General features: G+C 32.1%; 1 protein-coding gene and 1 non-coding gene across 11 annotated transcripts in view; one reads left to right on the top strand and one right to left on the bottom strand.

The window, feature by feature from the left end:
• LRBA (LPS responsive beige-like anchor protein) overlaps positions 1-22,263 on the bottom strand; it is a 635,991-nt gene that overhangs the window by 331,801 nt on the left and 281,927 nt on the right. For all 10 annotated transcript variants that reach the window (XM_076010592.1, XM_076010588.1, XM_076010587.1 and 7 more), the window contains one exon: positions 751-917. In XM_076010592.1, the coding sequence (XP_075866707.1) occupies positions 751-917 (167 nt within the window). The remainder of the gene's footprint in view (positions 1-750; positions 918-22,263) is intronic.
• On the top strand, positions 15,651-15,780 carry LOC142876807 (small nucleolar RNA SNORA3/SNORA45 family). Its single transcript, XR_012923624.1, has one exon. It is a non-coding gene; the product is annotated as a small nucleolar RNA SNORA3/SNORA45 family (small nucleolar RNA).

Raw genomic sequence — 22,263 nt, 5'->3', positions numbered from 1 at the left:
CAAGTAATTTACTATTTTTGTTTTTTGTTATTGTCTAGAAAAGTCATGCAGAAATGAGAAATTAAAATAATTTTTTCTAATGGGAGAATATAAAACTTTTCTTCATTAACATTACTTAAAAGAGTCAAAACATGTTGCTAAGATTTATAGCATAAAATATTCTATGGAGAATAAATTTTATAATTTGTCTAAGTTCCTTAGTTCTAAAAGGTAATTTAATTATTTTCTTTCTGAAAAGTAGAATCAAGAACAGTGTATTCAGCTTGGCTATCTTAAAAGGAAGTAGACATATTGAATAAAATTTTAACCAAGTTTATCATCATAGTCACAGAATTTGCAATATAATTCAAGAAAACAACACATTTGAAAATGTGTCAAAAACTCAAGAGTATAAAGGAGTAGTTTTTTAAAAATAAAATATATTTATATAAGTTTAGATATAAATATAGCTAGTAAAATAGTTTATATTAGCTGCTTCCCTTAACAATTCACTTCAAAATGAATTAATAGATATGAACAAATATTCTCTTAGAAGTAGGTGAGGGAAGTGAAATATCTACAAAGATCCATAACTGTACCCATATTGATTTTCTCTTTCCCTTTTGTTTTAAATTCATAGTAGATGACAAAATACAAAATTAAATTACTCTTTTCTTCATCTGGCCTTGATCATACCCAAAGCCATTTATCTAAACCTAGGCCATCTATAAAAAAAAAATCAGTGGCCAAATCCTAAAGGCATCCCTTTACCTCACTGCAGAATTTCCCCAGGCTCCATGCTTGTCTGTGAGAATGTTGATAATTTTCTGGATTAGCTGAGTTGCTGTAACATGGTCTCGATATTTTGCAGCTCTTATCAAATGATCACACATTTTCTCATCTTCTCGTTTGTCTGCAGAATACTGGGCACACAGTGACTTGGATAGAAATAAAGAAATATTTATTAATATATAAAAATATGGAGAAATTTTCAAATACATTATGAAATCATGAATCAAGACAACCAAAATTTTAAAGCTACTTTTATATCCCTCATCAACCTAAATTGAATGAGATTTAGTGATCTGCTGTCTCAGTACAACATCCTGCAAGAATATATCTCTCTGAAGTCAATCATAAGATACACTCAGAAGTGGTTAACATCTAAGCAGAGACCTGAACAATGAGAAACCAGTCATGTAAGATGCAGGAGCCCAGCATTCTAAACAGCATGAAATGAGGATGGAAAGGACCCAAGACACAGTGAATAAATAAGGGAATAATGGTATGAAATGAATTTGAAGAGGTGGGCATGGGCTGCATCATTTGTACTACATAGCTGGGGTAAGGAGTTTAGATTTTATTCAAGTATAATAGGATACCAGTGGAAGGTCTTAAGCAGTAGAGTGATGTGATCGATTTACATGTTAAAATAATCACTATAGCCGCTATTTTGAGAATGGATTGTAGTGGGATGAGAGAAGTGAAGTGGGAACACAAGTTGTGATGTCACTGCGAAGTCCAGAAGAGACAACAGTAGCTTGTAATAATAAACAGCTAGTTCTCAACACATTTAGAAAATAAAATAGTTTGGTCTTTTAAATCCTAACAAGGATGGACCGGCAGCACTGGAATCACCTGGGAGCTTATTAAAAATTCAGACTCTCAGGTCCCACCCCAAACCTACTAAATTAGTAGGGATTTAATAAAATCCCACGGTGATTTATACATACATTAAAGTTTGAAAAGTACTGTACTCAGCTATCATCAATTCTGCCAAAAAAAATCTTAGTATTCTTTGGCAATACTCAGATACAAAACAATTGCTAGTTTCCAAAATGTTTATTTCTTTTCTTTTGGAATTCAGATACCTGTGATATCATGTTTATGATGCTGTAGTTAATGCAGTGCTTATAGTAAGAAAACATAAAGACTGATATAAACTAGATCCTTCACTGTATTCACAGGGTCTATTGGACTCCTCCCAACTTCCAAATATAAGTACACACATACACACACACACACACACACACACACACACCCTCTGCTAGATTAGTAACATAAATTTAGTCTTAGAACAAATATTACTAGTTTATTTATGTGATACACATTGTGGTTGCCTGCTTCTTCTACAGTCTACCAGTTTGGATAGTTTGTGCCGCGTACTACCCCCACCGCTGCCCAAGCAACAAAGAAAGGTCCTGATCATACTAAACCAGGGGTTCTCAAACTTTTTAAACAGGGGGTCAGTTCACTGTCCCTCAGACTGTTGGAGGGCTGGACTATAGTTTAAAAAAAAACTATGAACAAATTCCTATGCACACTGCACATATGTGAAGTAAAAAAACAAATGGGCAAAAACACCCTCATGTGGCCCGTGGGCCGTAGTTTGAGGATGTCTGTCCTAAACTAATCAAGGCAATAATCACCCCACATTGACAAACTACTCAGGGAAAGGCATTTGATGTAACTGGTGCATCAAGGGCAAAATTCAGATTTTTTTTTTTTGAGACAGGGTCTCGCTCTGTCACCCAGACTGCAGTGCAGTGGCCTCATCATAGCTCACTGCAACCTCAAATTCCTGTGCTCAAGTGATCTTCCTGCCTCAACCTCCTGAGTATCTGGGACTACAGTGTGTGCCACCACACCTGGCTAATTTTTCCACTTTTTTGTAGAGACAGGGTTTCATTCTTGCTCAAGATGGTCTCAAACTCCTGGCCTTAGGCATTCCTCCCACCTCGGCCTCCCAAATTGTTAGGATTACAGACATGAGCCACTGAGTGTGGCCAAATTTCTGATTTTTGTTGGATACTTCAATACTTCCCTTCAGGGTGTAAAAGAGGAAGTATATAACTCTAGAGTGTTGGAAACTCTCTATGTAGTATGAGAGAAGCTGGCCTGACAATAAAGCCAAAACCCAAAGGGATCAGAACTATGAGAATTATAGAAGAATAGAGAATTATAGAAGAATTAGAGAACAATAGAATGATTCCAGATGGAATCATGAACTTCTGGATCAATCAATCCTAAAGGCCATTGTACCTTAGACTTTGTATCATATTTTTTTTTTAGATTTTTTTTATAGGAGCCAATAAACTCCTCCTGCTCATTGTATGCCAATAAGAAAAACCAAAAAAAAAAAAAATATTGGGTTTTCTGTGCCTTACACCAAAAGGAATCCAACAGATACAGTATATACATATATACATAAAGAATCAACTATCTCGGTCTATGCAAAATACTATGCTATAGAGATCAAAGATTGAACTGAACAATGGAGGAATTTGAAAAGGTCAATTATTCTTGGGTGGGAATAAAGAGAGCTTTTAAAGCAAAGGCAAGGCAGAAAAACATGGATCAATTTCAGGGAGGAGAAGAATACAGTTTGAACCCAAGTGCAAAATATAGGTAGAAAAAGAAAAAATTGAAACAATTCAGGAATGCAAAATGAGGATAGGAAAAAGTCACTAAGAATCACAGTGTGTTTATATGAATGAACATAAAATTGGGAAGCAAAAGAAAAACCAGATTACAGTATAATCCTTGTTTCCTGTCAGTTTTGAGCAACATTAACCTCTTTAGATCAAAATGTCCTCATCTGCAAAAGTCAAATAGAAGATGTGGGGCAACCTCTGTGAGAGTACTTGAAAATACTTGAATATAACCTCTGAGAGATGTATACTGGTAAGAGTAAACTATTTAATCTAAACATTGATGTGGAAAAAATAATTCATATTAAGAACTAGATTAATTTATAAGAAATTAAAGGCAAATGTCATATTTTTAAAAAAGATTGAGCCAAACAAACCACAGGAGAGTTTAGTTTGTCAAAAGTATGATTTGAGCAAATAAAAGAAAATGATTAAGAAACATGTGAAGAGACAGTTGTTTAAGTGAAGGTAACTAGGGAATTATTCCATTGTAACAAAAATCTCAACAGATATGTGATATTTTCAGATATTCATTCAAGAGCTAAGAAGCATTTTATAGGTTACTTCAAATCTAACCCAATCATATACTGAAATGAACAGTACAAAATGGCAGACAGACATTTGCAGAATTTTATACCTTAACATTCTTTACTGTATCTATATCTGCCCTTATCTAACTTACCTGATAAGAGAAAATTCAAATTATTGATGAAATTTAGAAAATCATTGGTTTCTGCACTCTCCTGAAACATCACATACCTTCATATTAAATAGTACTAAAAGTATCAAAACAGGCATTATTAAATAGCCTATTATTTCTAAATTTTATTTCAATCAGAATAATTTAACTTTATCAAATTGTATTTTATAAATATCTGACAAACTATTAAAGTTTTCTTTAAAAGCATAATTCTAAAAACAAGGGATGAAGGTAAGCTAAATAGTAAAATGGTTTAAAGTATTCTTTAATGGATCCTCCTTTACAATTTCAACAGCAACTTTTCATATCTGACATAAAATCTATAGATATAAATCACATTAAAGGGCTATTCTTTCCTGATTATCAATCTCTGTCTCTTTGTGGAACATTAGAGTCACATCTGACCTTAAAACATGATAAAAGAAAACCAAACAAGAATGTTTGCATAAAGATATAATGAACTTGTATATATATTTTTAAATGGCTTTATAAGCCATTTTTTTGAAGATGCTCTTATCAAAAACCAATAATAAGTTCTACGTATGACATATCACTCAAAGAACAGATGTGGAATATTTGCCTCATGATCAAATACATGTTATTTATCAGTGGTACACATTTACATTTGTATATATACATATATGTGTGTGTGTGTGTGTGTGTGTGTGTGCTTGTTGTGTTTAGAGGTTGAGTGGAAGTTTCTCATGGGACCCCGACCAAAAAATGCCATTTATCAAGAAAGAGTCAGATCTAAAATGTTCATTCAACTTCAGGCAAAATTTCTATACTTTACATCAACTTTTCTGTTTTCCTATTTTTTTTTTTTTTTTTTTGAGACAGAGTCTCACTTTTGTTGCCCAGGCTAGAGTGAGTGCCGTGGCGTCAGCCTAGCTCACAGCAACCTCAATCTCCTGGGCTCAAGCGATCCTCCTGCCTCAGCCTCCCAAGTAGCTGGGACTACAGGCATGTGCCACCATGCCCGGCTAATTTTTTGTATATATATTTTTAGTTGGTCAATTAATTTCTTTCTATTTTTAGTAGAGACAGGGTCTCGCTCAGGATGGTTTCGAACTCCCAACCTCGAGCAATCCGCCCGCCTCGGCCTCCCAGAGTGCTAGGATTACAGGCGTGAGCCACCGCGCCCGGCCCTGTTTTCCTATTTTAAGCAGCATATAAACTAGTTAATATAACATTACAATGTGTCCACAAAAATATCTGAATCTAAAAAGAAAAAGCATCTTCAGAACTGAGAATTCAATTGTATTTGATCATTACTAAATAAATCTAACATTACTGTAGAATTAATAAATTAAATATAAGATAAACTTCCTTCTTAAAGGAAATTCAGTCACTTGCAGTGAAAAGATAAAGTGACTATTTGTCTTCTTAAATATAAATGAAGAGAGACAATATTATATTTAATCTTTCCCTCCAGATGTCATGGATCTAGCTAACTTTACTATTCACGTCCTTTGCGTGAAAGTACAGAGAGGACTGAACCTAAAGTAGATTCCTCTGGTTTCCTCTTATCATCGATCTGACCACCCTTCTTGTTGGTCAGGCTTTATCCTTTATTATTCCCTATTATAAAATGCTGGCATTTTTCCAAGGCTTTCTCAAATGTCCCTTGGCAATATCATCCACTCCCCATATCATCTCCTATGATCACTTTAGGCCTACCTTTCAAATTTTCATATCTGATGTAGCTGTTTTCCTAAACTCTGAGCCTACATTTCTATCTATTGTCCAATAAGCACCTAAAATTTAAACATGTACAAACTGAACCTACCATCTTCATATTAAACCTGTTATTATACTTCAGAAGGCAAACTTTTCTATTTGCTGTTATCTGTGACTTCTCAATTTTCCTTACTTCATGTACCATTCATTCCATTTTTATAAAGCTTCTTAATCACTCTTATCAATAATCTTACACAGATCTTTATTAGTTCACAAGTCAGCTCTTGAAATAACCTTCTAGTTGGCCCCTTATGAACAGTTCCAGAATTATTTCTAGAAGAATTTGTTTTGGTAAAGCACAAATACATTTTTTTCTTTTTTTTCCCTCTCTCTTAAACCCCTCTTTTTAGCAGATATATTTATACATTCTATTCCCAAAAAAGCACATGGCTACCTAAAATCCTGAAAAGTTAGGACCAAATTTTACTAGCTAGAACTTACAACCTATAATTTACTCACATGGTACATTATCTTTTATCACACGTGCTATGGATCCTATATGTCAGACATACTCAGATTATACACTACATGCCAAATATCTTCAAGACATTTTATAAGGGCAGGGAAATATATTTTTCTTATAGCTTTTTTAAAAAAACATCTATTGAGGTGATGGCTAGGATTTGAAGGACAAACTACTAGAGATAAGGAGGTTATGTAAAGAAAGATTTAGAAAAACAGAGATCCTTTTGATTCTTTGGCTGAATATATGGAGTGAAACAATGTCTGAAAAAATTCAAAATAATTAGAAATTAGATAATTCACCTCCATCTAACTTAAGGATCAAAGATGAAATCACAAGGACAATTAGAACTGTGGAATCAGCTAAAGCAGCGTTTAAAAAAAATGATAGCTTTAAATATATTAGAAGAGAATGCTGAAATCAATTATCCAAATGTCTAACTAAAATCAATTACCTAAATTCTATGAAAGCATAAACAAAACCCCAAATAAACAGAAGAAAAGGGATATAATACATACTAAATTTAAAAATCAACCAAAAAGAAAAATAATAGAGAAAAATCTAAAAACTATCAGCTGGCTCTTCAACAATGTTAACACAATGAACAAGTATCTAGCCAGAATGTTCCAGAACAACAACAAAAAAAACACATGTTGCCAATATCATAAAGGAAAGGAGGGACATTTTACTACACATCCTATAGACATTAAAAAATAAGAAAATAGCCTAAAGACATTAAAAGATATGTAAATGAAGAAAATATTACAAACATGTTATGCCACTTAATTTAATAATTTAGATGAAATGGACAAAAACCTTGATAGATACAAAATACCAAAATTGACTCTAAGAAGAAATAAAAAATGTGCCGGGACCTATATCCATTGAAGAAATTAAACTCAACTAAAATCTTACCACAAAGAAATCTCAGGCCCAGATGGCTATATTGGTGAATTCTATTGAACATTTAAGGAAGAAATAATACAAATCTTAAACTCTTTCAGGTTATATAAACTAAGGTATTACATTACAACAAGTTTTACATTACTGGAACAGGAAAATAAAAAACAATATAATTTGTACAATGGACAAATTACAGGCTCTTGTGTAAGGTCCTTAACAAAATAGTAGCATTCATCTATATATAAAATGGATTATACCTCATGATGAACTGGAATTTATCCATGGAATGCAAGGTTGATTTAATATTTGAAAATCAATAAATATATTTATCATACAACAGAAAGAAGGAGAAAAACATATCTCAATAGATTTTTTTTAATAAAAACACTCTACAAACTAGGTATAGAAGGAGACTTCGTCAATCTTAGGAAGGACATCTATGAAAATTATTCAACTAAAATGGGGGACAAAACAAGTGTGTGTCCTCTCATGGCTTCCACTCAATACTGTAATGGAGGTCCTCACCAGTTCAATGAGGTTAAAATGAGAAATAAAAAGCAGATAGTATAGAAAGGAAGTAATTTAGTTTAAATTTATAGACGACGTACTCATATATGTAAAAATCCTAGGAAAACTACTCAAGTTTATAAGTGAGTCTAACAAGGTTTTGGATATATGGTCAATATACTAAAATCAACTGAAGTTTGGTATACTGGCCAAAACGAACTGGAAAATAAAAATAATACCGCTTATATTATAATAACATGAAAAATAAGAAATGCATAGCTATATATTAAGATTTATATAGATCTATACAAGATAAAACCATAGAACATTGCTAAGGGAAATTAAGAAACTAAATAAATGAAGAAATATACAATGCTTATAGATTAAAAATTCAATATTAAAATGTCTACTCTCAACATATTGATTTTATATATTCAACACAATCTAAGTCAAAATTTTAGCAGGAGTTCTTATGACTATTGATAAGCTGATTTTAAAACATATAAAAAAGAAAAGAGTAAGAACAGCAAAACAATTTTACAAAAGAAAAACAAAGTTGTAGGACTTCATACTCTTTCAACCATACTATAAAACTAGAAATCCAAAGCATTTAGGTTATTAAATGAAGGAAGAATATCTTTCAACAATTGGTGCTAAAACACCTGGATATCTACATGAAAAAAAATCTTTTCTTTCAGCTAATGTCATACAAAAAGTGTTTAGTTCAAAACGGATCAAAGACATAGATATAAAAGTTCCAGAAAAAAATATAGCAGAAATTTTCAAGACTTTAGTGTTCTTAGACTAGACACCATTAAAAAAAACTTATAGGAAAATCGCAAGCATAAAAATATTGACAAATTAAACTTCATCAAAATTTATAACACCTGTTCTTTAAATTACCCTATTTATAAAATGAAAAGGTAAGCCATGAGGAAAAAATATTCATCATATATATGGCTGACAAATAACTTCTTTACAGAATATATAAAGAACTCTAACAACTCAGTAAGACAAACAATCCAATTTAAAATAATGTGCAAAGGATTTGGACACTTCACACAAGATATACAAATGGCTAATAAGCACATAAGCAGATGCTTAGTAGGAAATGCAAATAAAAATCACAATAAGCTATTGCGATATATCTAGTGGAAGAGCAGAAATTAAAAAGACCAACAATACCAAGTATTGACAAGGATATGGAACAACTGGAACTCCTAACAGTTACAATGTAAAGTCTATACCTACTTGAAAGAACAAAATAGTTTGGCAATTTATAGTAAGTTTAAACATATACTTACAATTGTACCAAGCAATTCTACTCCTAAGTATTTCTTCAAAATGAATAAGAACATAGTTCCACAAAAATAACTTGTATGAAAATGCCTATAATGCTACTTTTAGTCATAAGAATCAAATGCTGGAAACAACCAATATCTACCTGCCTATATTTGAATGAACAAATAAAGCAGTACTACATAATAATGAGAAGAAGCAAACAATATATACAACAATGTGGATGAATATGAAAAAGATTACAAAGACCAAAATGAATCCAGACATTACAGTATCCGCTGTACAAATCCATTTATATAAAATTCTATAGCAGAAATCAGATCACTAGTTGTCTGGGACTGGATATGAGTACATGAACAGGAATTGACCACAATGGATCAAAATGGAATTATCCAGGATGTCAGAAATTTTCTGTATCTTAATCGCAACAGTCACACAGGTGTATGCATTTATCAAAACTCATCAAAGTATACACTTAAAATGGATGTATTTTATTATATGAACACTAAACTTTAATAAAGTTTATTTAAGAAATTTTTTAAAAAGCGAATAGTTAAGGTACAGACAAGGAGAAAGTTTAAATACTCTATCAAAAAATAAGATCCTATACCAAATAGGTATGAGCTCATATCCTTCTACAAATCAATAAAGGTAGATAATAAAGGAACTGGTGAGAGAGGAACAGGTACTTCACAAAAGTAAAAAATAGATAATATAACAAGCAGGAGAACAGACAGATAGCATCATTTATGAAAAAAAATCCAAAATAAAAACACAACTACTAGAATGCCAAAATAAACATCACTAATCAATTATTGATGAGAATGTGGAATAATGAGAATAGCTATACACTGAAGCTGAGAATGTACACACTTTTGCAATGTAGAGTGGCAAGATCTATTAAAATTGAAAATATGAATTATTTTATAGTCAAGTAACTCCACCCTACAGAAATGTATAAGGATGTATACCAAACAACACATTAAATGTTCAAATGGCTAAGCTCTGAAAACAACCCAACTACCCATCAAACAGAAGAGGTTATAAAAAACTAATGGTCTACATATTCATAATAGCTAAAAAGTGGAAATAATCCAATTCCCCATCAACAGAAGAAATTATGAAAAATGAATGGTCTGTACACAATAGAATACCATATAGCAATAATAAAAAAACTGGAAAATGTAAGAAAATAAAAGATTTTTCACAAACATAATGTTAAACTAGAAATACCGGAACAAAACACATACTTTATAATTCCATTTATATAAGGGTCAAAAACTGGCATAAGAAATTATAGTGCTAAAAGAAATACTTAAGTTCTGAAAGAAAAAACAAAAGCAAATATGTCATTCCATAAAATGCAGAACAGTGGTTACCTTAAAGGGGCAAAAAGGAACTGTGATTCAAAAGCTAAAGGGCTTCTCACAAACCCTTCTTTCAGTACCAAAAAAAAAAAAAAAAAAAGTAAAGTAAAGTAATGATGATGTTAAATATACACTATTTCTAGAGTTAAGTTTTCAGGATAACATTTTTTATGAAAAACAGGTTATAATGCAAATTCTCATTAGGTTTGCATATCACTATGAAATAAAAATAAATTACACTTAAAATTTTTAAGGCTAAAAATTGCAAAAATATTATTTAAAACTTTTTCATAATTTACTAATGTTTAATGTTCAACAACTTAAGTGTGTTGTTTCACAAGTTTTATATCTAAAACTTCTTTTATACATTTTTTAAAAGAAACATGCGTTAGCTCTTAAAAACAAATCATAGAATAGTAACATATAAAATAAAATGAAATTTCTCTCTTCTACCTCCTCCTTGTTTGGTCAGTGACTACACAGGTATCCACTATTTAGAAAATAAGTCATTCCTATATGAATGGAATCAAACTAACTACACATCATTCCATGTCAGGACCTTCTCTCTTTTACATGGCTACAGTTCATTACATTTTTAGTTAACAAAACATTACTTCTGCTAAACACTTTTAAGTGTACTATTTTACTTATCAGTTTGTCTCAAAATTACGTACACTATAAATTACTTGTCTCACGGGAAATAATTTAAAAGGGAAATCAGCTAAGGGACAACAAATGAAGAAGCATATCAATATTTCACTTTTGGAGGTCTTTGTACTTGATCCTTTACCTTAGATTTAAAGTCTGATCTTAAAAAAAAAAAAAAAAAAAAAACCCTAGAAAGACTCCCAAGAAAGACTTAGAAAAATGAAAGCTTAAAAATCTCAACAGCAAACAAAAGTCAACCAATGACAACATGTGACAGCCACCTTTAATTCTGAAGTGATTCCTCTGTCATGCAACGCCTCAAAGTATTGATTTCTCTCAGCATGAAAAAGCCTAAGCCAATGAAACAGATATAGCAGTGTCACCCCTCTTCTGCCCCCATAATAGCATTCAAGGTTAAAACAGGCAGAACACTTATCAAAGTATCTCTTTCATTTCTCTTGTTTTAAAGAACTGGATACAATGTGTTGGGTTCTTATCTCTACAAAATGCAGTCCTCAAACAATATTTTTAAATGATTTGAAGATTAATACAGGTTCTAATCTTTTACTGTAGACTTTTGATAACAGAAAACTTGTTTCAAAATGCTTTTATATAATATTTCTAAAAACAAGGCAACACTAAAAAGGATGTAGTTTCCACTTGTGCATCAAATCCATACAATATTATGTTTTTATTATTTCATAATTATTAACAATAAAAGCCACAAAATTCTTAGGTAAATACTTAAACACCTTCCAAAAAGACAAGCTGAATCCTTCAACAAAGCCTGCATACATCATACATCTTCATTGTAAATAAAGTAAAATGTTGCTGGTATCTGTATTCAATAAAATTAACATGGAATTTAAACAACAGATAGGGCTGAAACCAAATAATTATATTTAAAAATCATAATACAATACAAAAATACAGTCAACTCTCTGTACACACAGGTTTCACATGTGCAGGTTGTACCAAGTTTTTTACCCGTGGTTGATCCAGTGCTCAATGGATATAGAAGGAATCTAATATTCACATATTAATAATATTGTATAGCTATGGTTAAAGAGAGATAAAATTAAGAAGATTTAATTTGTCAAGCCTTACTTTTTGCTAATCTGCAAAAGAGCTGACTTTAAGAAAATGCTATCATCTTTTAAATCAATATAGCTACATAACCAGTAGATGATTTTAAAGCATACAAACTTAAGGTCTTTTATTTGTATTAGTAAGGTCTCTTATTTAAAGAATTAAATATATTTAGTAGTAAAAATATGTAAATCTTATACTTAAATTTCAAATAAAAGCAGCTGAAAAACAAGTAGGAAAACCAGAAACAAAAAAAGCAATTAATTCAATTGTATAAAAACCATAATTAACACTGTAGTTAAAAACACCAACTCTAAAGCCAGATGACTTTTTAACTCTTAGCTCTGACACATTCATGCTTGGGGAAGTTATTTAAAACCTGTGCCTCAGTTTCCTCATATAAAAAAAGAGAGAATGTGATATGCTTTTTGGAGGATCAAATAAGAATAGACATGGAATGATTAGAATGTTGCCAGTCATAAAGTAGTAATACCTAACACATTTATTGTAGATTTAGTTGTGATGTTACCAAAATACACAGCAAACAGTCCCTTTCTTCCAGGATCTCAGTATACTTGAGTAAAATAATTATAATATGAGATAACTGCTCAGAGACATATATATTATGTTTGGGATGAGAGAAAAAGAAAGAACTATTAAGAATGAGAGAGAGTTTGACAGAAGAACTAAAAGCTAAGTACCTATTTGCCAAGAAGAAAGGATTTAAGATAGAAAAAATAAAATATAGCAAAATAGTCAAAAATATATAACAGAATAAAACATGTAATAACCAGAGTCCTCTTTTTATAAATATCCTGATACATGTTTATATTTCCCTTAGGTACCTAATGTATTTTTACCAATTACCTTCATAAAAGAATTATTCCTCAAAGGTTTATATAAATCATTTAACATATAACATATTATTTAAATTTGCATCTCTTAGCTGAATATTGTTATGCTGCTATAATTTCTTTAATTAATATTCAAATGTATTGTTAACATAGGCCATTTCAAAACAACACATCTGAATATCAACTGGTTTCTGGTACTGGTTTCTCAAACTATCTGTAGTGAAGGACCAATTTCTATTTTTTACCTTTTTAAGCACATTGAAGATTGGTGCTTTTTAAAAACAATCTGGCATTGCCAGACATTTAAGCTACAAAAGTTTCTAAATACTTACTCAATTTTTATACTCACCTTTTCCTGGATTACTAACAAGTAGTATGGTCAGCAGACCACACCTAAGTAGCACTGAGTATAAAAGATAAATAGAAGGAAACTATTTTTATCAACTCAACTATAGCCATCTCACTATGTATGATAAAATACTTGCTTTGCAAAATAATATACTTTGTATTATAAAATACTTCATCTTATATTCAGTGCTTTACTTTGTATCAATAAACCATGAATAACAGTAGCTAATATTCTAACTTCATATGACAAAAGCCTAAGTTATAAACAAATGTAAGATATACCCCCTATGAAGATTTTTAATTAGTTTAATTTCTTATCTACTTTTATTTTAAAAAACATTAAGAAAAGGAAAGTTTTATACTAATATATGATCTGATCAGTTAAGACAATCAGGAAATATAAATTAAAAGTTAAATAGAGGTTAGATATTTTTAAGAACTTATTCAGAACTTTTCTTGGAAGTGATTTTCAATAGCATTAGTGGTGTAGTTTTCTATTAAGTTTGTTTTATAAGAATATACTGAGAAGATAATGAAGAAAAAAACATTTTTCAGTTTGGATTTAATGTGATCAACAATGGTTACAGGTATGAGGAGGTCAATTTTACCTACATTATTAACTTGTTGTTTTTTTCTAGCTTCCTGGCTTTAACATAAATATACTATTAATAATAGTCAACATCCCAGTAAAATAGCTGTTTGTTGAAGCTGGAGAAACATCACTTACAATTTTCTAAAAAGGAAAGACTCATCAGTTCACTTTTAAGTGGTCTTCCTTTGCCCCATCATTGATAGCTTCTTTAGTTTCATAAATAGCTCAAAAACTTGTGATTTATTTTTATATGTATGTGTTTACATGTACTCTGTACAGGTGTGCACATGATCTGTTCAAAAGTTATTTAGAGAAGACTGAGAGTAGAAAATGTGATGAGCCTAATCTTTTAATCTGGACTTTTTCAAAAGCTAAAGTAGAGAGTAAGACAAGGTAAAACATATCCTGGAAGAATCTCTAAAAACAGTGCATTCATAACTAAACACACACGATTCTGAATATGAACTGAGAAATATTGTGATTGCATAGTGCAGGTATGTACAAGCCAGAATATGTATCACAAATTGGGGTGAGAGTTTTCCCAAAGGAATTTGATAGCATCACTGTCAATCAACTTGATACAGGGGGAAAAGCTAACCTTAGACTGAGAAAAAATCAAAAATCTTTTCTAAGAGAGGAAGCAGGTAGGCCTGGACTCCAGAAGGTTCAGGTCACAGGAGCTCTCATTGTGAGGGTGCTGAACTCGTTCCTGCAACATGGCAAAGGGACAAGCACTGAAAAGAGATGAACAATGAGTTAAGAGACAACTTCCTGTGCAGGAGCATGGCGTATGAATCCTAGGAGATGTAATATCCAGTATTAAGTTTTGCTTTCCTTTCTGCATTGTGATACCCTTCCTTCATTGCAAGGCCTACAAAAGAGAAAAGGAAGAGTCTATGTCCATGCTTTGGGCCATAGAATAAGGAAAAAAGAGCTACTACCTAGAAAAGCCACTTGTATGGTAGTAAGAGGTATCCTCCAAAATTGTAACATTACCCTATCCAGTAGTAGTCTGGATAGAAGTCCTATGGCAGAGATAACAGTCCTAGGTTGACTGAGGGGCATATAAGCATTCCTTGGATAGTCCCAGAAATTACTTAGAATTAAAAAAATAGCACTGTTATTGAACACTTAATATGGACTCACAGTAATCAGCACATTACATTTACTAAATCCCATTTATCACAAGATAGCTATGGGTAAGCATCATTATTATCCTGATATACAGGTGAGACAATAGTGTCTGAGCTCACATAGTTTAGTAAATGACGGAACCAAAATTAGTGCACAAGGCTATCTAGCTGGAAAGTCACAGCTAAGCTAAAAGTAATCACATAGTCTCATTGGCTGGGTGCTCAAACTGTTAATATACTGATTTGGACATTGAAAATGGCTAGAATATTCACCTAGTTAGTTATGCTAGTACAGGTTGAGAATCTCTAATCAGAAAATACCAAATTAGATATGCTCCAAAACATGAGTATTTTTTAGCACAAACATGACTCTCAAATAAAATACTCATTGGCACATTCTGGATTTCTAGATTTCAGACTAAAGATACGCAACCAGTAAGTATAATGCAAATATTCCAAAATATGAAAAATATCTGAAATCTGAAACACTTCTAGTCCTAAGCATTTCAGATAAGGGAGACTTAATCTATATTTGATCTATTTCACAGTTACTTATCAATATTATTTTTATCTAAGGTCAAGAAAATAACAATGACAATCGAGGCTAAAGTCACACTTAGGTATTGGTTATTGCCGTAGTGTGCTAGAGTCTTCAAAGAGTAACTGCTGAACTTATTCATTGGCTGTGACCCTCATGGCATATTCAGTTACCAGGTTAGTGACATGCTTCAGATTGACCTACACAACTGTTAGACTCATTTATATCCACAAATTAAGAAATGATGGATTTTAAGTAGTTCTTTTGAACACCTCTTTATTATAGGAATGTGTAGATCTTCCCTAGAGTGCTGTCAAGTGACTTTAATTTTACTCTTGGCACAGTCTCTTTCTTCCTTAGTGACTTATCCTAGTTCTATGAAATAAACCTAACCTTTTACTCCTGATGGACTTTGTTGGTTTCTAAAGAGCTGTTTAATTCAACAAATTAACTGAGTGCCTACTATGTGGTAATCACTGTTCTACACCAGCCAACAGTTTACAATGTAATAGGAGGAGCTAACTATAAAGATAGCTTCTTAATTCGAGTGAGGTTGGTTATGAGAGTGGTTGGAAAAAAAATAACAATGACAGAAAACAGAAAAGATACAATTCAAAAATATATATATAGTCATCATGTATCATTTAATGACAAGGATATGCCCTGAGAAATGTGTTGTTTGTGAACATCATAGAGTGTACTTACACAAACCTACAAGGTTATAGCCTATAATGGTACACCCTACTGCTCCTAGACTACAAAACTGTATGGCCATGTTACTGTACTGAATACTGTAGGCAACTAGAACACAATGGCAAGTATTTGTTATCTAAACATAAAAAACATACAGTAAAAATATAGTATTAGGTAGTGTAAAAGTAATTGTGGTTTCAGCATTGTTGAAATTTGCCATTTGGTATTAGAATACATTCTTAAATAAATGTGGTTATGTTGTACATCATGTTAATGCACATTTCTCACTTTACAGTTTTTTTTGCTAATGACTTATTACTTGCTGTTTATTTTATATTTAGACTACACAAATGATATTACACAAAAAGCAAATTTAAGCAATTTTCTTATCTGAGTTCAAAATGGGTTGTAAAGTAGCAGAGACAACTCATAATATCAACAAAGCATTTGGCCCAGGAACTGCTAATGAATGTTGTTCAAGAATTTTGCAAAGAAAAGGAGAGACTTGAAAATGAGGAGCACAGTGGTAGGCCATCAGAAGTTGACAATAACAAATTGAGAACAATCATCAACTACACAAGAAGTTGTCAAAGAACTCAACCTCAATCATTATACAGTGGTTCAGAATTTGAAGCAAATTAGAAAAGTGAAAAACTTCAGTAAGTGGCTGCTTCGTGAGCTGACCAAAAATAAAAAGAATCATTTTGAAGTGTCTCTTCTACATAACAAAGAACCATTTCTCAATAGGATTGTGACGTGAGATGAAAAGTGGATTTTATATGGCAACGACCAGCTCAGAAGTTGGACAGAGAAGAAGCTCCAAAGCACTTCCCTAAGCCAAACGTCCACCAAAAAAAAAGTCAAGCTCACTGGTAGTCTGCTGCCAGTCTGATCCACTACAGCTTTCTGAATCCTAGCAAATCCGTCACATCTGAGGAGTATGCTTCAGCAAATCAATGAGATGCACCGATAACTGCAATGCCTGCAGCTGGCATTGGTCAACAGAAAGGGCCCAATTCTTCTTCACAATAACACCCAACCTCATGTTGCACAATGAACACTTCAACAGTTGAATAAATTGGGCTACGAAGTTTTGCCTCATCTGCCATGTTCACCTGACCTCTCTCCATCCAACTACCACTTCTTCAAGCACCTCTACAACTTTTTGCAAGGAAAATGCTTCCACAACCAGAAGGATGCAGAAAATGCTTTCCAACAGTTCATGGAATCCCGAAGCACAGATTTTTATGCTACAGGAATAAACAAACTTATTTTTCACTGGCAAAAAATGTGTTGATTGTAATGGTTCCTAATTTGATTAATAAAGTGGTGTTTTAGCCTAGTTATAATGATTTATAATTCATAGGTCCAAAACTGCAATTACCTTTGCGCCAACCTAATATATAAGATAAAAAAGGGTATACCTATATAGGGCACTTACCATTAATGGAGCTTGCAGGACTAGAAGTTGCTCTAAGTGAGTTGGTACATAAGTGGTAAGTGAATGCGAAGGCCTAAGATATTCTGTATACTACTACAGACTTTATAACACTGTATACTCAGGCTACACTAAATTTATTTTAGAAATTTTTCTTTCTTTAATAATAAATTAAGCTTACTGTAACCTTTTCACATTATAAACTTTAGAACATGTTTTTAACTTTTTGACTCTTTCATAATAATACTTATGTTAAAACACAAACATTATACAACTCTACAAAAATATTTTCTCTCTTTATATCCTTATTCTGTAAGCTTTTTCTATTTAAAAAAAAATTCACTTTTTAAACTTTTTTGTTAAAAACTAAGACACAAACACACATATTAGCCTAAGCCTACATGGGGTCAGGATCATCAATATTTCTGTCTTCAACCTCAACATCTTGTGCTCACTGTTCAGGGACAATAGCACAAATATAGCTATCACCTCCTACAATAACAGGACCTTCTTCTGGAATAACTCTTAAAGCACCCGCTGTTCTATAGTTAACTTTTTTTTTTTAATAAGTAAAAGGAATACATTCTAAAATAATGACAAAAAGTATAGTGTAGTAAATACATAAACCAGCATCCAGGTCATATATCATCATTATCAAATATTATGTACTATACATAATTTTATGTGCTATACTTTTATACAACCAGCAGCACAGGTTTGTTTACACCAGCATAACCATAAATGTGAATAATATCTGCACTACCACATTACAATGACTACAATGCCACCAGGCAATAGGAATTTTTCAGCTCCATTATAATCTGATGAGACCACAGTATACATATGGTGTGTCTAGGTTTGTGTAGTGCATGACTGCATGTACGTAAAGCAAATATTGTCAAGCTTAGCATTACACTATTCCTGACCTATAGATGAAGAAATATTAACAAAGTGGTTCAGTAAGATGTCAAAAACTGCCATACTAGTGGAAACCAAAGCTGGGATGAGACAGCCATTGTAATGATTTGCTATAAGGCTATGCTGATTCAAATTCTATAATCAACTATCTCTTCACTAAATGTCAAAAGTGATCAATGCAAAGCGTACATCAAGAGAGGCATGTGGCAAGAGAAAAGGGTCCATTAATCACCAATGCAGAATAATCATGGGAAAAAGGATGGTATCATTCTTAGCTTCAAAAATGATATCATTTAGAAGAATGGTTCTTCTAAGTCCCCAAAGGCAATCACAGCAGCAACAAAAATAAATAAATGGGAATGATCAAACTAAAAAGCTTCTGCACAGTCAAAGAAATAGTCATGAAAGTAAACAGACAACCTACAGAGTGGGAGAAAATTTTTGCATCCTATGCATCCGATAAGGGGCTGATAACTAGAATATACTTAGAACTCATGAAAATCAGGAAGAAAAAATCAAATAACCCTATTAAAAAGTGGGCAAAGGTCTTGAACAGAAACTTTTCTAAAGAAGACAGAAGAATGGCCAACAAACATATGAAAAAATGCTCAACATCTCTAATCATCAGGGAAATGCAAATCAAAACTACAATGAGATATCACTTAACTCCAGTGAGAATGGCCTTTATCAAAAAGTCTCCAAACAATAAATGCTGGCGAGGAAGCGGAGAGAGAGGAACACTGCTACACTGCTGGTGGGACTGCAAACTAGTTCAACCTCTGTGGAAAGCAATATGGAGATACCTTAAAGAGATACAAGTGAATCTACCATTTGATCCAGCAATTCCATTGCTGGGCATCTACCCAAAAGTTCCAATAACACTCTACAAAAAAGACACCTGCACTCGAATGTTTATAGCAGCACAATCCATAATTGCAAGGCTGTGGAAACAGCCCAAGTGCCTGTCAATCCAAGAATGGATTAATAAAATGTGGTATATGTATACCATGGAGTACTATTCAGCTCTAAGATACAATGGTGATATAGCACATCTTATATTTTCCTGGTTAGAGCTGGAAGCCATACTATTAAGTGAAGTTTCCCAAGAATGGAAAAACAGGCACCGCATATACTCACCAGCAAATTGGCATTAACTGAACAGCACCTAAGTGGACACATAGGTACTACAGTAATAGGGTATTGGGCAGGGGGGAGGGGGAGGGTATATACATATATAATGAGTGAGATGTGCACCATCTGGGGGATGGTCATGCTGGAGACTCAGACTTGTAGGGGGAGAGGGGGAATGGGCATTTATTGAAACCTTAAAATCTGTACCCCCATAATATGCTGGAAAAAAAAAAAGAATGGTTCTTCTAAGTGAGAATCTCAAGAATGGAAAAACAAATACCACATGTACTCATTACTAAATAGGAACTAATCAATCAACACTTATGTGTACATACAGAAGTAAAACTCAACGGAAATCAAGTAGGGGGGATAAATGGGGATAAAGAGGGGGATAAAGGAATGGGTAAATTCACACCTAACAGGTACAAAGCACACTATCTGGGAGAAGGGCACACTTATAATTTTGATGCAAACTGTACAAAAGCTAATTATGTAACCAAAATGTGTATACTCCCTTAATATTCTGAAAATTTTAAAAAGTTATCATGGACTTTGACTATCCAGCTCTCAATTAAGGTTTTTAAGATGAGATGGCCAACTAGCAAAAGAAAAATATAAGGAAAAAAATAAGGAAGAAGAAAATAAAAAGAGGGAAAAGAATAAAGAAGAAAAGACAAATAGGAAAGCATAAATGGGAAGTTCACTTAAAAATACTTTGCACTGTTTCCTAATTACAAGTTTACTATAAATTTAGTTAAAAAAATATATAAGACTTTGTTTGCACTATCTTTTAACCACTAAATGAAAGACAAAATGGGGAATTCAATTCAGTAATGGGAAAAATAAAATAAACTGAACAGAGGAAGAAAAGCACTTTTGTCATTCAACTAATCTTTACAAAGCTCAACTTATTTTGCACTCTACCAAGTTCACATACACATAGGAAAAACATATAAAGTCAGTAGAATAGAGCAAAATAAACAGAAAAAATATACATTAAAGGTTTAGTCTCAATTATCTTCTACAAAAGTGAATGAAAAGGAAATATCAAGTTAATTACATAGGTAAGACTCTAATAATTTGCTATATTACTACCTATGTTTTAGACTAGATAAAATACATTGTAAGTTCCAGATTTGGGACTAGCCTAATGGCCTTAAGGACTCTCACATTACAAAGAAATTAACACTATGTAGTTAAGTATCTAACATTATGTAGTTAATTAGTGGCAGAACCAGGTCTGCATCTCAGTTCATATAAACCCCAAATGTGTGCTTTCTAGCATACAGTACAAAATGCAAAAAAAAGTTTACAATTCATATGTAATTAAATATTTTAAAATAATGTTCAGGTCTCATAAAATTAAAACTACAAAATAAACCTGTTCAGCAAAAGTGAAAATTGATTGCAGGATATTTAGAAGATTTTTTTACTTGAAATACCAAAAAGGAACACATTCTGCAGAAGAATGGGCTTACAAAAAAAAGCAGCTCAACCCTTGGAAAATCCAATTACTATACAAGGTCCATATTTCAGTGATGAAATTATAAATTTAGCAAATAATTTTCATAGAGATTTAAAACCTCTGCTTTTATATATCATTCAATGCTCATTAAGAAACAGTGGCAAGCTAATAAGCAATGCTAGGGAATATAATGATTACTACTTTTGTTACTTTCTTCTTCTACCAGGCTATAAAGAGCAGGTGATTTTGAACAAAACATTTTCTAAATATTAAAGAATCTAGGATCTCACATGCAAAAACTGAATCCCCAAAATTTGTTAGCTAGTTGTGAAAACTTTCATTAATCTTACATTATATCTTCTATTATTGATACTTTTATTCATTCACTAATTCTTTATTGAGCATTTCCTATATTTCAAGCCTATATCAGGTGTTGAAATTAAAATAAAATAGATCCTATTATGAAGGAGTCAATAGATAAGGTTTGTTTCTGAGTAGACACTAATAATTTTGAAATACTTTTAAGAATTACAAGTAACTCTCACAAGAAGTCCAAAAATAATATAATCCAGAATTTGATAATGTAATATCTATTAATATAACAAAAGAAATGGCAGTGAAAGAAGGTCAGCCTCTATTTCCCCCATATGACTGCAGTAAGAGAAGTGATGCATGCAAAACACATAGACCCTTACATAAGAGACTTTCAAGCTAGAATTCACAAACCTCTGAAAATTACATGTAAAATTTTATGGTTATATTTGTATGAATTTTTCAAAGTCAGATTCTCAAAATGAGTCCATGAACCAAAAATGTAAGAACTATTGACTCAAAATATAAAGTATAGAACATTTTACATAATATAATCCCATTTTTGTTTTATATATATGTGAACTAAATACACATACAAATATACATATAGTTTATATACATAATGAAAACTCTAAAAGGCTATGTGCCAAAACACTGTCTTGGGAGACATGGTGCAGTAAGGATATTGGAAAACATTCTTTTTTATTTTACATAA

Source organism: Microcebus murinus, chromosome 15 (assembly GCF_040939455.1).
Source record: "Microcebus murinus isolate Inina chromosome 15, M.murinus_Inina_mat1.0, whole genome shotgun sequence".
Lineage (NCBI taxonomy): Eukaryota > Metazoa > Chordata > Mammalia > Primates > Cheirogaleidae > Microcebus > Microcebus murinus.
This window is presented reverse-complemented; position numbering and strand designations above follow the sequence as displayed.